We start from the raw sequence: 16487 nt of genomic DNA, 5'->3' as shown, positions 1-16487 counted from the left end.
AAAAAAAAACACTGCAATGTATTAATGCACTAACAATGCTTTTAGAAGAACTATGCAGAGTATGTTCAGTCATAGATCTGAATGCCTGAACTGTAACGTAACTGGTTTGCTTTCAATTTTTTGTTCACTCAATTTAAGTTTGGGCTATTTTGCATATCAATGTATCAAATTATATGCTATTTTAGTACAATTACTATATATTTTTTAAATATACAAATATTACATATAAACAATTTCACTAAATTTAAACGGGCAATAACTATGACTAAAACTAAAAAACTGCTGTGTAAAACTGCTCACATGCCTAAAATATTGGCTGTATGTGTATGTATGCTCTTGTGTGTCATGGATCATGTATCATGAAGGTGCTGACATGTTTGGACGCAACCCAAAATACTCAAACCAATGTTTGAACCATTCACAGTACATCTTCTGAGTACGACGATGAAGGGTCGAGAGGAGAGGGGAGTTCAGAAAAAGTATAAATGCACCAAACAAGTCCTGCTAAAAAGTGATTGAGAGCCCTAATTACCCCAAGAGAGAAAACGGGAACAAGTCTGATGAAAGTCAGAGTGAGAGAGAGCACATAGTTTAAACTGTAGATTTGCACATTACAGTAAAAGCTAGGCTGTAAGGACATTAGTCAAACATTCACATTTATGAATATGGCAGACACTGTTATTTAAAGCCACTTTCAGTGAATTTAAGGTATGCATGTTCCCTGTGATTCTAACCTATATCCATGGGATCATTCCCACCATGCTCCATGCACCAATAGAGACAAGGGTTGAAAAACAAATACTCCAATTCCAACAATGGAAACACCACTTGTGCTGAACTCAGATGGAATCAGAAGGAATGAACTGACAGTCACTGCACCTGTCTCATCTCTGTGATTTGGACAAAGGCTCTGAGCCTAACTAGCGAAAAGCCAGGAGCTTTGGCTAAGCCTCAAATGGATTTGTTCAAGGCCTGCGTGTACTGGCTGTGCGTGTACTGGGCTGTTTCAGGATTTCTTAACAGCAGTTTGTTCTTGGTAATCAGAATATGCTAGCTGCGGCCACAAAATAAACATCACACATATACATAATGAACTGTATCAGCCTTTGGAGAGCTGAAGCTCCTGAAGTGGAGTGAGTCTGTGTGTACGGAGTCTGTATGGGTTTGTTTATTTGTTTCTGGGCGTGTATATTTATTTATCGCGTGCCAGTGTTTTGGGTGTGGGTGCCTACACAGAAAGAGAGCAAGTATTTCATTTGTATTGTAGCATGCGCCTGCCTCCTTGCATTAATTAAAGGAGAGGGCTTCAGTAATGGTGCACTCAAGTCCTGCTGGGAAGTTCGTATTTATGAGTTGGGAAGTCACTATTACGACGTCAGGTGTGGCTGCACTAGGAATCGTATATTAATGGTGATCACGGTTTCTGCACTCGATTTATTAAACATAATCATCTGCGACATTTGGTTATTTATCCTAAACAATAATTCTGCGTTTGTTATCTTGCATTGGTAACAAGCCTCCACAAGCTTTCATGGTTGCAGTTGCCATATTTCAAGAGTTTAAATCTCCCAATTAGAGCTTTTTTCATGGTTTACTTATTCTTCCCAACCTGGCAACCATGTACATGCGCTCTCAACATTATGGAAAAAGCACTAAAATGAGCTGAAAACACAGGCAAACATGTAAGTTGGAGCTTAGTGATCTCTATCAGATATTCTGCTCAAATAAAAGTGTAATAAAGCCAGTCTGTTTTCTTTCACAACATTGTTTGTGCTGGTTGCTGTGACTATGTAAATCTATGAGCAAACCATGCAAGTTGATGTTTTCTTGATTTGTGTTTATGTGACAATGCACTAATTCTGATAAAATGTAAAAAGATTTAAAATGACAATAATCATCATGATTAATAATCGGGGTTTTGTTTTTGAGAGAAATAATCGTGATTATCCATTTGACCATTATTGCGCAGCCCTAACGTCAGGTACAAGTCAAGATGGCGATGTACCTTTTCTACAAAAAAATTCAGCAAGATTTTTTTACTCTTCAAAATCATGAATAAAGAATGTGAATCAGGTGTGTTTTTGCGTTTTTATTCAATTTATGAAAGTGCTGTAAATTGAATCGTTACATATTCTATAGAAATTGTACAATACTATCATATTTTGTACATGCAATTTAGCTTTATTGTAAATAGAAAAAAATCTTTTAATTAATTTTAAATTTACCATCAACGTTACATCTATTGCCCATGCCATATTTTCTTACTCTCATGTCACCAACTCGGAAACTCTGGGCTTCAAGGAAGTTCCGAGTTTCCTACTTATAATTACGATTTGGTGGTTGCGTTCATGTGTGCTCTACTCATAAATACAATCTTTCTGACATGACTTGAATGCACCAAAGTCCCTAAGCAAATCCCAATCAAGAAAAATCTCACCAATTTGGTAGCCAGGTGACTACTTCCTTCAGTAACCAAACGTCTATGAGTTTTCCATATGTAATTACGACTTGGTGGTAGCGTTCATGTGCGATTAACTTGTAAATACAATTCTAACATGACTTGAACGCACCCAAGAACCTCCGCATGTGGATTTAACAAGTCACCCCCAAGAAAAACCTCACCAATTTGGTAGCCAGTTGACCACCCGTACCTCACCGCAGCCTGAAACATAAGCTAACTACTTCCTCTGGTAACTGAACGCTTCTCGAGTAACTACTTCCTCCAGCAGCCAAACGTCTGTGAGAGTGCTCTGTCCAGCTGGGTTATTTATGTGGCTGGAACCCTGCAAATAAATACAGCACATAAATTGAACCGCTCGACCTCACACGCAGAATACAGGAGCATGGGTGTTTTACTCAAAATTTCCATAAAAGTACATTCTAACAGAGTTTAATAAGAACATCAATCAGAGGATGTGGGTGTGAAAGCCTGCTGATCGTGCCGCTGTGTCACTGAACCTGTCTGAGTCTGGCACTGGGATGGGAGGCGAGGTGAGGAACACAACGGGACCGGCCTCAATGGGCTGCCTGTTTCTTTCCACCCTACCGAAGGGCGTAACACTGTAATCTGTCCATCTGATCTGACCGACACTCAGCGGTAGCCTCTTCACGCTCCATGCCAGTCGCCCCGGCAGCCTTTGAACTTGCTGGCCAAGAAAGCGCCGCGGGCCCCTCGCTCCCCCTCCCCCGCCCTGTCTTCACAACTGATCAGCAAAATAATGATGATAAAGAAGCATGAAAAGAGACAGCCTTGAAGATTTTCAGCGTGCCGTTAATAAACTCGTGGAGCATGCTGAGGCGATGAGGTTAGGCTGTATTAGCGCTTATTGCTGGGTTGAGTGACACACAGGATTATTGGCTGCTCAGAGAAGTGAAACAGCTTTCATCAGCATGGCGCTGGAACATGTGCATTTGATGTCTCAAGAGTGAAGGAATTATGAGTGTATTATACGTGAGAGCCAAGGCGGAGAGACAGTAGCACGGGGGCATTTTATATGGCCTCATTCTTGAAGGAACAAGTGCACCTTGAGATCAAGAACAAGAGAAAAGGAGGGTTCTTGAGACAGCGTCACCCCCATGACTACATGATGACCTTATCTGCTTTCTCTTAATATTTGCCCACACCCACCTGAAACCTCTTTAACATGGCTGCTACTTGTTTCTTGTGTGCTGCAGGTCATTTCCTGGGGAATCACAGTGTACTAGACATCCTGCGCCAGGAGGGCTATGAGGTGGAGCATACACCAGCGCAAGGAACCATCACACAGTAAGTACACACACTCATACACACTTCGCACCAGGCTTGTGCAAAATTCAGAATTGAACAATTGACACCCACTGAGTTTATGAGGGTGTTGACCACAGTTGAATTGGATTTGGAATTGGATTGACAAGTAAAATTTACTGAAATGCAATGCAAAGAAATGTTTCCACCCTGGTCCACAAAAGTTAGCCTAGTTTATTAAATATGAATTAATATATAAACTAAATACAACATTTATCTATCTTTCTTCTATCTATCTATCTATCTATCTATCAGTTCTCCTCTTCACCCTTCCCTTCCTTTAGATTCTGTCTTCCTCTAATTCCTTTTCTTCTCATGCCAATACCTTGCCCACACACATAATAATTATGAAACTTTCCTGAATATTCTGTGGCACAGAATATAATGACGTGTACTACGTACACAGGTTCAGCAATGCATCGTATTTCACCACATAGAAACCCCAAGCACATTGTAATTCACTGAGAGGATATTTCACTTACTGTGCTAAACTGCAAACAGAGCTAAACTATGCCTATGATCTCCTCCTGCTAACCATGACGGAGTGGGCCAGACCAGCGCTCTGCCAGCTCATGCCTCACAGAGGGGTGCTATGCCTGCTCAAACAGAGACAACCCACCTTCATCGTTGGCATACTCATACCATTACTCAACAGGTCTTTAGGGGAGCTGGAAAGAGGTGATCCAAAGGTTGTGTAGGTTGTACTCATTAAATAACTGTTGTAATGGCTCCAACACCCAACAAAGGCAAAAATGGAAAAATGAGAATGCCGAGCAATTGAATGGTCCCAGAAAGGTAGTTCAAACTCACAAAGCACCCAACCACCACCACAACTTCCAGCCGATGTCATTTGAAAAACCTCCTTTTGCAAATTTTAGTGCAAACATTTTCATTTGGCACACTGTGGCAGTGGAAGTTATAGAGGAAGAGAAAGAGAGCGTGAAGGGTTCTCAGATTGCTGGAGATGATGACAGTGGCTGTGGTAACAAGCTGACAGCTAGATGGACCAGCTGAATGACGGACTGACTGCGGTTTAGAAACACGAACCCTTGCAGCTTTCTTAGGCCCACTCCCTTCAGCTCACTTTCTCTCCACTGTAGAGCGAAAAAACAAGGTGATATGATGGGCAAGTAAAACAACGTGCAATGGCAGCCGGACATATGTTTACTAAAAGCTCATGAACCACAAACTCGTGGCCCAAAAACAGTCCTGTAGTGTTTGTGGTGCACATATGGGTGATTACGAGATTCAAACCAAACAAAACACTTTGTGGACGTACTAAACACAGCGGGTTGGCCTAACCACAATGAGGCAGTTCGGAATGAAGGACGGTTTACCAAATGTCGTCATGGTTACCCAGTGTGCACGGCTTTGGCTGGTGTTTCCTGCAATAAAATGCCCCAGTGGGCACTCACCAGCTGGAGGTGACAAGTATAGAGTGGCATAATCTTGGACAATACTACGCCCTACTGGTACACTATGGTAAAGTCTATGTCCAAATGTCTTTAATCTTCAGTTCTTTATTCAAAATTGATGAAACAAATGTCATGGTTATATAATACTATTACTATCATTTAGTCGCAGTATAGATTGGTATGTAAGCCTAAACTTGGATATCAGTAAGGGAGCTCAAGACTTAATTGAGGTTGTGGTTTTGACCTCACTGGCTCTTTGTAAATTCTTAGCAAGCCGAAAGGTTGATATCAAGCTGTTTGAAGTCCAAAGAAGTCCACACACACTCACACTAAGTCAGAGCTTTTTAAAACACTACTAGGATGTTATCTTCAGTACTTCAAAGGTGTCTCCTGACATTGCCCAGTTCTCAAATAACCTTCATATGTAAAAAGTCCACTATTTTAAATATTAAATATCAACAATTCAGACCAATACAGATATTCTGAGAATTATTTTTATGTCATAAATGCTGATGTTTAAGAAAGTTGCGCACATCCCACAAACCCACACAGGGCTCAGGTGCAGGACAAAAAAAAGTCCAACTATAGCAAAAATACAAACGTATTGTCCGCACACTGATGTAACTGCTCCATAAAAATAATTTATTGCGGCAACATTGCGACCATCAGGTCTTCGTCAGGCACGGTGCGTTATGTAAATACGTTTGTATTTTTGCTATAAATGCTGATGTTAAAATATTTATTAATAATACATTTTAATTAAAATAATTCAAAATTAATTCCCTTTGAATGCTACAACAGAATTTCTATTAAAATACGTCAATATTAAAATTCTGCCCCATATCGATAACTTGAGAGTTGTGTTGTAAATGGTTAATTGTAAAATACTTAATTAACATTTTGAGATTTGCTCAAATATTAACATTATGAAATGATCAATGTTTTTTAAACATTTGAGTGAGAGTTAAATGACAGGAAAGATAATCTAAATTTAAAATGTGGGGAAATAAGCATGCCAATTAAATATCAAATGTGACCCTGGACCACAAAATCAGTCTTAAGTGTCAAAATCAGATTTATACATCATATGAAAGCTGAATAAATAAGCTTTCCATTGATGTATGGTTTGTTGGGGTAGGACAATATGTGGCCGAGATACAACTATTTGAATATCTGAAATCTGAGGGTGCAAAAAAAAATCAAAATATTGAGAAAATCACCTTTAAAGTTATCCAAATGAAGTCCTTAGCAATGCATATTACTAATAAAAAAATAAGTTTTGATATATTTACGGTAGGAAATTTACAAAATATCTTCAGAGATACAACTATTTGAAAATCTGGAATCTGAGGGTGCAAAAAAATCTAAATATTGAGAAAATCATCTTTAAAGTTGTTCAAATGAAGTTCTTAGCTATGCATATTACTAATCAAAAATTAAGTTTTAATATATTTACAGTAGGAAATTTACAAAATATCTTCATGGAACATGATCTTTACTTAATACTCTAATGATTTTTGGCATAAAAGAAAAATCTATAATTTTGACCCATACAATGTATTTTTGGCTATTGCTACAAATATACCCCAGCGACTTAAGACTTAAGTCCAGGGTCACACAAATATATATCTAATTTTGACAAAAAGAGTTAAAGGGTTAAAAAGGGTTCTTCAGAACGAAATGGTTCCAAATAGAACCATTACTACATGAAAAGAACCATCTTTTTTTTTAGATAAACTGCACATTTTAGAGTGGCCTTTTATTGTGGCCAGCCTAAGGCACACCTGTGCAATATTCATGCTGTCTAATCAGCATCTTGATATGCCTCACCTGTGAGGTGGATGGATTATCTTGGCAAAGGAGAAGTGCTCACTAACACAGATTTAGACAGATTTGTGAACAATATTTGAGCAAAATAGGCCTTTTGTGTACATAGAAAAAGTCTTAGATCTTTGAGTTCAGCTCATGAAAAATGGGGGCAAAAACAAAAGTGTTGCGTTTATAATTTTGTTCAGTGTATTATTATACAATATTAGATATTTTATTTATCGTATTTGTCCAAATTGGATATATATTTGATATTTAATTGGCATGCTTATTTGGTTAAATGGTTAAGGGTTTTCTCTCTTCATGGCTAAAGGTTTTCTCTCTTTAGTTTTTTGGTCACATGCAAGTATGAGCAGCTCTGTTAAGCTAAGGATACTTCTCTCCTATTCTCCACTAAGCAACAGAGATATTTAATATATAATCCATATCGTTAGATTTTTTTTTTTTTATTATTACTTGGGTTTATGCATAAACATACCCAGTCACACATTACAAACATTAAAGCTATCCCATTTGTTCCTTTTAACATTGTGACATACGGTCCATTTTTGCTACTTTTGGCCTTCGTGAACATAACTGTTTTTACATAAACAAATAGACACACTGTAACACACTAAACTCAGTTGTGTATTTCAGATGCATCACATCCCACAACCTCATCATCTGCAGAGAAACTGCCACTCAATCACACCAAAATTGGAGAAGCCAGGATTTTGAAGATATCATCACATCTATTTTCTTTCTATTTTGTTTTACTTTTTTATGTATTTATTCATGTTCACTGTCAATTGTCATTTATTAATGTATCCAGCTAATAACTGTTGTTATGAGCGCTGACATGTTTGCTACAATTTCACATCAATAAAAAAAGTACCTAATTCAAACAACAGGCTGTTGTTGTTTTAATGTAAAACCCTAATAGAGGCTACAAGATATTATAAGACCAGGCAGACAGAGGGGAAAAAATATTAATAAATATTTTATAAAATAATATTATTAATACTAATATTAATGATATAAACATAGTAATATACCAATATTATTAAAAATAAACATCATTAAAAAGGTTATTTATAATAGCATTAAGGTCCTACATAGCAATGGTTCTTTATAGAACCTTTTAAAAAGGGTTCTATATAGCACCAAAAAGGGTTCTGCTATTGTTACAAGCTGAAGAACCCTTTTCTGGAACTGTTTAGAACCATTTTTCTTAAGAGTGAATAATAATCTCTAATATCATGCATCCTTCATTTTAAGCACATATATAATGATCAACTACTCATGTTTTCACAATTTCACATTAAACCTTTGCCTCCCACAAGTTTAATAACTTCCATGTGCTCTCACAGAAGGAACTGGTCTGAGGTGGAGGGGACTACTATGAATCCCACTGAAGGCAGCTCTGAGTCAGTGACGGAATGGACATCAGAACCTCCTGAGCTAGAGGAGATCAGTCAGTAAGAACTCCCCCACATGCTGCTGCCAGACAGTCTCAGCCAGCTAGAGGAGTTTGGCCGCTACAAGCGCCCCCGCGAAACCCATCATGCACACAGTCGACCACGGCTGTTCAGTGACCTGTGGGTGCGCATAGGAGACAGGTGAGGACACAACACATGCCACAAACCACATTTCCACAACATGGAACTCAAAGCTGATTTTAACTAACAAAATCCACATTTTTGTTTCCATGTTGACTGCAGCACGACTCCAAACCCGTATATAAGGATAACCAATGGTTATGTGACAGTGGAACCTCCTCAAACACGACAGGAACAACAGCAAAGACGAACGCCGCTCCGAGACAGACTGAAGCCCCCCAGCCAGCCCACAAACCCCAGCGCACTTGACTCCGCTGCTCCAAACACAACATATGCGCTGAGTTGCCTTTTGGCCTGTCTCATTTCACAACTGCTTCTCACTTCCTGAAGAGGGAAATGGATCTCTTGGAAGTTCACAAACCAACTCAATCAGAATTTTATCTGAGTGACTTTGCCTGTGGTAAAAATAAATGGCAGTGAAGTACATTTAGGTACTGCTTAGATCAATTTTGGGTGTCTGCCTACAGTAAATTAGTTGCCGCAGTATGTAACAGTAGATGTGTGTGAGTAATTTCTAATTGTTACATCTGGCAGAATGGTAGTCTGTAAGAATAACAATAAGAGAAAAACAAGAACATTTTGTTATACTTAGGCAATGACTCTGCCCAGAGTTGATTCATAGAAATCAGCGAAGATTGTACCTTGTTATGTGAATACCCACATGACTGTTCCCTATTGCTCTATCAGAGCAGACAGCAAAATATGAATGTGCATTTTTTTCTAATGAAATGGGGCAAAAGAAACTATACCAAAATTATCAATATGATATAAAGGTTAAACACCTAAATTATATAATAGAGTCTTATTATGTGATATGGTCACTGACAGATAACTTAAATAGGCCTAGTTCACAGAGATGACATTTATATTTTGTAAATTGTGCATTTGTTCATACAGAAATTTTATATTTATTATTTCATGAAGAGTATATTTTCATGCATTTCTCAAGTATTAAAGTATATAGTTATGTAAACAAACTTGACTTGTCCTGTCCATTGATATTTTGCAGTGTTGCTGAGAAATCAACGCACACTGCCCTCTACTGGCACTCAAAACATATAATTTTATTTTTATAATAATAATTATTATATACTTATACAATAATTAGTATTATATAATTATATAATACTATATAATTATTCACCCAAAAATGAAAATATTATCATTTTGGCATTACTCACCCTCATGCAGTTCCAACGTAATATTATCTTCCTTAAAAGATGAACGGAGATGACAGGCAGAATATCCTTAGGCAGTTTTTCCATGCAATAAAAGCAGACAGTGATTTTAAACGCCAAGCTAAAAAAATAAAATTAAAAAAAAGTATTATAAAAGTAATCCATGACAGGTGACCAATATTCTTCTGAATCGAAATATGGTTCGCTGTCGTGCTCAAATGACGCCTTTAGACACGCCGCTCTACAAACGCCATCTGTTCACGCATCATGTCATGTGACTGATCACAACAGGCGCTTTTCGAAACGCTACTGCGGATTATAATTAAGTGCACAGGAAAATTGCTCGTCCATATGGAGGAACCATTCATATGGAGTGGTTTTATGGTAGCCTACTCTTTAAAATCTTTCTTCTTGTAGATTGCCATTTAAATTAGTAATACGCTTTCTTGTATTGAAAAGCTGTCTATCCCCTTTCTGTTTCAAGAACGAAAATGCTGCGCTGGAATGCCGTAAGTAAATAATGACAACATTTTATTTTTTAGATAAACTTTCCCTTTACCCTCATTTATTGTAATCGCCACTAGGTGGCAGACAACCCCTTTGTAACTGAATGTACCTTGAGAAATTGGTTGCAGTCTAATCAACAACCTTCAGAAATACGTTTCAAAAGATGAATGGTGTGTCTACGTTCAGTAATCCTGGGTTAAAAATGATTCTCTAGTCTTTATATAACAACATAATTTTAAGCTGCTATAATGAAGAATTCTGATATTAAAGATAAAAGCTATCATACAGTATTCTGTAAGAAAAGGCAAAAACAATAACCATCCTTCTCATGCTTTCATCTTTGGGACTTCTTTCTCAACTTAAAGAAACTGAAATCACTGACAAATGCGTAATATGAAATTATTTGAAACGCTATATGTTTCATCACAATATGTTTAAATAAATATAATTGAAATAAAACAAATTGTTTACCATCAAATTAATACATTTCACTGTCTCATCTTTCTAGAATGCATTTTTTATGTAATTATTTATTCTGCACAATTGTAAATATGTTTGTCCTTCTAGTGAAATGCTGCAATTGGGTGAAGTTTAAACACTTACAACTTCACATTTCAAGAAAGAAATAAAATCAATAAGCAAAGCTTCAATTTTATGCATTTCATTTATATATATATTCACCTCCTGCCGCTCTTCTTCAAAGTACGTCCCTTATCCAGGCAAAGAGGAACAAGTTTTAAAATAAACAGCTATTTCGCCCCTTAAGCCAAGACAGGACAATGTTTGCCTTTGCTAAAATACCATTTTCCCTGGGCTTTGGGGTGTTATTTGAGGGAGTAGGGGTCCTGACAGGCTGTGACCCCTCCCTGGGCTTGGGGACAGAACACCCACTGCATATTAATAAAAGATTACTAGGGAAAATCAATGTCTGAGCAAACTCATTAAAATGCCACTTCATCTTAAATGATTTCTGTTCTTTACCTCCACTCTGTGTCTCTCTCTTTCTCCCCCAGTTGCTTTTCCCTAGGGGTAATTACTTTCACAAGTCGTTTTCTGCCCTTTGAGTTGCACCGTTTCACAAATGAAGGTTAAGTTTGTTTAACCGTGCTGGATTTGCTATCCATGTTAAAGCATATAATGTGGAAGGCATGACTTTGCCCACACACCTCCAGGACCCCCTCAGATTTAAAGCATGGTCATATGGTCCAAGGTTAAGGCCCATCTTGGGTAGACCAAGATGGAGTGGTTTCAGCATCTTGTCTAGGCTAAACACTGGGGAGATGCTGAGGATTGCTAACAATTAATATTATAGGCCTATTGTATTTAAAAAACTTATCCTTTGTCTGTGTATTTTTGTTTGGGGCCCTCAAATGCTTTCTGGAAATATATCTAGCAGTTCTAATGGAGTAGCGAAAGATAAAGCATGCACACAATGGTTATCAACTCAAGGTCTTTTTTTAAATATAACACTACAAGTTCAGGCTTATGTTCCAATTGATCAATAAAATTTCAGGGACATGTTTCTGAAACACACATAACAAGAGGGGGCTTTGTTGCTTATATTAGGGACTGCTAGAAAGAAATGACTTTCTTAAGAGATCACCAGGTATAAAGGACAATTTATTATTTCAAATAAGTGCTATTATTTCAGTTCCTTCAAAAGGAACGTCTGGGAAAACACATTAGTGCATCAATATTCACCTTGAAAAAAATACAGCTCTCCCCATTGTACAAAATGTTGATAATATTGGTCTAATACAAAATATTTTATTGTTCTATAATGTGACAATGCCACAGTGTTTCCGTTGAGGTTAGTTTGCCTTTGTGTGGGTGTCAGACAATAAAGCAGGAGCCATGCATGGATAAACCACCATTCACTGTCTTAATGCAATATCCTTTGTAATGCTTTGTAATCCTAAAAAAAAAAATGTCTCTGGAGTAATATCTTATGATAAACAACATGTTGGCTACATAATATGTAAATATAGAATTTAACTGCTTGTAATACAGTTTTGTTATTTTTAAATTGATTAATTATGTTTACATATACAAGGAAATTGAACCAATTTGAAATTACAGGGATCACTAGACAGCAAGGTGTCTAATTTAATAATAATAACAATAATAATAATAATAATAATATATTCAGGAAAAATGTTTTTAGGTAAGAAAGTTTAATATGTTGCTTATAATTTTAGTTATGAATAGTAAATGACATAAAAAATGTGTCATTTAAATCGCCAGGTTCTGTTAATTTATTTCATATATCCACATACGGTTTTCATGTAGGCTATATTTAAATAAATAAATAAATAAATAAATAGACTAGAAATATTATATCTGACCAGGCAATTTTTTTAAGATGATGGGAGATCCCATTATTATTCTTTTAAAATAAAGTAAATTTGATTATCACGGCAAATTAGTGAAAAAAATTTTTTTTTAAATGTCCATGTTTTAGTGAAAAGTTGTAGGTTTCTAAAGTATTTTCATTACTAGCAGTCAAATATGGGGATATCAACGTTTGAAATACAAAAATAGAGAAAAAAAAAACATCACAAGTTACAGAAATTTAAACAAAATGTGTTAAAACAGACACTGCAATATACAGGATCAGTTTGCATTAAATATGCTAACCCGATCTCATGAAAGTGCGTATAAATAGTACGCCAAATAAAAACGAAAACTCGTGGTATTGATACGCAAAAATGGACTTTGGCGTGTATATGCTACGCGATGGGTAGGATTAGGGTTGTGGGGTAGATGCGTATCATATGCACGCGAAAACTGCGTATTATAGGCCTATGCACGCCAAACACGTGCGTAGCATATACGCGCCAAAGTCCATTTTTGCGTATCAATACGAGTTTTTGTTTTTATTTGGCGTACTATTTATATGCATTTTCGTGAGACCGGGCTGAATATGCAGTAAGCTCCTTGTCGCTATGGCGTGCAAATATTTTGCTTCACAGGCAGAAAGTGTTTCTATAGGGAAAGAGAATGAGAGCAAATTAAGAAAGGGGTGAGTATGTCGTGGTTTACAGGTTTTCTCGACGTTTCATTATTCGTGAACAAAGGGCACTTAAGATCTCTTTGATACCGACTGTAGCTTGAGAGAGTGCACTCAAAAACAGACGCTAACAAATTTATTCTAAATTAATTAATTAGTAAATAAAATAATTGGAAATATCGAGAGAGAGAGAGAGAGAGAGAGCGAGAGAGAGGGGGGGGGATACATTCTCATTAATAAATACTAATTCTGATAAACATATGTGATTATTTTTATTGACTACAAAGCAACAGAAGTCATCATTTGACAACAAAATGGTCCGGAGTAAAAGGGTTTACAGATCAACAAGCAATGTTCACATTGAATAATGGCAGAGTGTTCATAAACAGAGATTAGGTGGTTTGTAAAAAACAAAACTGAAAAAAGAAACCAGGTTTTTGCAGACTATCCACTGTTGACATAGATCAAATAAAATCCATGTTCTGAATTGTACTGGAGTTCTATGTTTAGGAGATTTATGTCACTCGCTGCCTTCATTTCATCATCTGTGAGCAGACTTGAAAAAACTTAAAGGTGCAGGGAATCATCAAACTGAGTGTAATTATTTATATCAGTGTAATTTTCCAGATATCCAACAGATCCATAAGTACATCAATTCCCACTTTATCTCTTGAGCCATAAAATAATTATTTTCCTTTTTTTAAGGTGGGTGGAGGAGAGGAATGGATTGGGGTGGATTTGGAAGTGAGTAGACAGAGAGTGAAAGAAAAAAGGGATGTGTGTTTGACCATCAGCGTTTACTCCTTAGTCAGACATCAAGGCATACAAACACACACCTTAGCCTTCATCTCCCCAAGGAGTTTGCTAGAGGTCATAGGGAAGGTGGAGATCAAATGGGCCTGGATTAAATTTGATCAAACAGTGCTATAGGGGGTGTATGTATGTGTGTGTGTGTTTGTGAGGCTATTGTCTGCTAACTGATGCTAAATGCTCACTATGCAAACACACACACACACACATACAGATATTCACACACATACATATGCAAATTCTAAGATTAAGTGATGAGAAGCATGCACAGATAAGCGATCAAATATTTTCCCCTCAGTCAGTCTCCAAACACCTATTTGAAATGTCACAGAAAGTGCTGCAGGGTGCGGTCCACACCATGGAAACAGCATAGCTTGATTTGAAGATGCAGAAATACACAATGAATGCATGTCCTTAACTGAGACCCTGGAGATAAACAAGGTAATAGGCCTTAGACACACTCTGATGGAGAACCTGGAGACTAACTTGGAATGGATTTAATTTGAACTCACTGGCTCCATTAAGACCTTTATCATCTCCCCCCGGTGTATCCAGGTAACCCCAAGGCCGGCATGCTCTTAAATCCGAGACAGTCAAGGTAACAGGTAATTGCAGTGCTGCCTCATAAAAACATCCCGTTTGCCAAAGACTGACTAACCTCCATTTAAAACTAGAGGACATATGAGGAACTGTAGCTGGATTCATTTTCTCCAAAACATCAAGATGTTTCGTCTTATTTTCACATTATTTCCTGTTCTTTCATTCTCATTCACTTTCATTTGGTTCACTTCAATTTCTCTATAGGTAAACATTATGTCTCTCTCTTTAAATATTTGATTGGACATGATAAGAGCAGGTATAATAACTAAGAACTTAATGTGGTCAAAGGCCGCACCAGCCAGGTGTAAAATGAGAAAACAGCCCTGACAAACGTACACACACCATATTCAAATAGTCACAGTATTGTTACATATGTTGAGAAAACACAGCCGCTGAAATAAACCTTCATAACCAGACACCCACAGAGCAGCTACCTGACAATAGCACATTAACACTGTTGGTACACATAGCCTACATATACACACACAATGACAACAGGTCCCTGTTTACTGCTGGCTTTGCTCACAGTCTATTTTCTCACCTTCAACAATCACTTGTTTATTTCCATCTGTAAACAAGCAACCGCACAAGCAAAATAGGAGCCATTGACACCGATAGCATAATACTCTATTTGTGTGTGTGTGTGTGTGCATTGCTTTTCACCTCCCACACACTCTCCATCTCTCTCCCCGTTTCACTCTCCCTGGCTCTTCTGCTGTGATTTTGCTCCTCTGATCTTGACAATATAAATTCATTGTGCACAGCTTGTGCTTGTAAGCTTGATTGAAGTGACGGGCTCTGATTCCTCCGGCTTGCTGACTGGAGGGTGCTATAGCAAATGGCCCGATGGCACTGTTTGGATAACACTGACCTCTCTCCCGCTGCCGCCGCGCGCGCCTAAGTGAGCGGTTTTATAGGACTCTGGCGCTCATAAGTGGAAGGGCAAAAAAAGAAAAAAAGGAGGCAATTTGATCAATTCAGAACTGGAGAGAGGAAAAAGATCTGGGCGATGGTTTCGGAGCACATTGTAATTTCCACCTGCCCCCTTTTCCTGTGAACAAAAGTGATAGCTATCAAACTCGATTGCTGAGAAGAATACAAGAGCCAAGCGCCTGATCTGCATTCTAGAAGCGCCGTTACCAGGGCGACGTACTGTATGTGGCGGGAAAAACACTCGCGCCACTCCTTAGAAATGGATATTCAGGTCTTTTGTGCCATGTCATAATTGTTTTTATCAAACCAATCGTGGTCGCACGGCCACTCACGCAGTGTGCCACATATGGGCAGCAGAGTGCCAATGGGTTTAAATTTAGCGATGAGTGTTGATCAAAGACAGTGAGATTAATTGAAGGGCGAGCCTAGGTTTGCATAAAGAGATGTGTGTGGGGGTCGTTAGGATGAGTCAGGGGCGTAGATTACGCGGGGGACGCGTCCCCCCCACTTTTAATATCACGTAAATTCGTCCCCCGCACTTTTTCGGGCAAGTGTGTTCACATAGAGGTTTTCAAGAGCCAGTGTGAAATAAATATAGATTTAAATTCAAAGAGACAGGATAGTCTGTGCATGATCTGATGTTTTATTCGGACCCAGAATAAGGCGAGGTGAATATCACGGAGCGCTGAACACTCCGTGCAGTGTATGTTTCATTCATACTCGAAGCCGGAGGGCGCTCTCGCGCAGAAAGTCGTAGAGGAAATTCCTAATATGGACAAAAGCGTCCAGCTATTACTGTATGAAAACAGTTGTTTTCACAGAAAA

At 37.8% G+C, this 16487-nt stretch overlaps 1 protein-coding gene and 1 long non-coding RNA gene across 2 annotated transcripts in view; one reads left to right on the top strand and one right to left on the bottom strand.

Annotated features, from left to right (window-relative positions):
- The window catches only part of LOC107751052 (metalloprotease TIKI2-like), a 42911-nt gene extending 33977 nt beyond the window's left edge, over positions 1-8934 (top strand). Inside the window, exons 4-6 of the mRNA XM_016566624.1 lie at positions 3676-3766; positions 8376-8624; positions 8727-8934. Coding sequence (XP_016422110.1) covers positions 3676-3766; positions 8376-8487 — 203 coding nt within the window. The 3' untranslated portion in view covers positions 8488-8624; positions 8727-8934. The remainder of the gene's footprint in view (positions 1-3675; positions 3767-8375; positions 8625-8726) is intronic.
- A 4708-nt stretch (positions 8935-13642) lies between these two features.
- On the bottom strand, positions 13643-15615 carry LOC107750872 (uncharacterized). The gene is made up of 3 exons (XR_001641192.1): positions 15393-15615; positions 14642-14706; positions 13643-14555 (listed from the first exon to the last, which is right to left on the bottom strand). It is a non-coding gene; the product is annotated as an uncharacterized LOC107750872 (long non-coding RNA).
- Between the last annotated feature and the right edge of the window lie 872 nt (positions 15616-16487).

Source organism: Sinocyclocheilus rhinocerous, unplaced genomic scaffold (genome assembly GCF_001515625.1).
Source record: "Sinocyclocheilus rhinocerous isolate Xijiao unplaced genomic scaffold, SAMN03320098_v1.1 scaffold2267, whole genome shotgun sequence".
Taxonomy (NCBI): domain Eukaryota; kingdom Metazoa; phylum Chordata; class Actinopteri; order Cypriniformes; family Cyprinidae; genus Sinocyclocheilus; species Sinocyclocheilus rhinocerous.
Note: the sequence above shows the minus strand (reverse complement) of the source record. Positions and strands in the feature narration are given on the sequence as shown.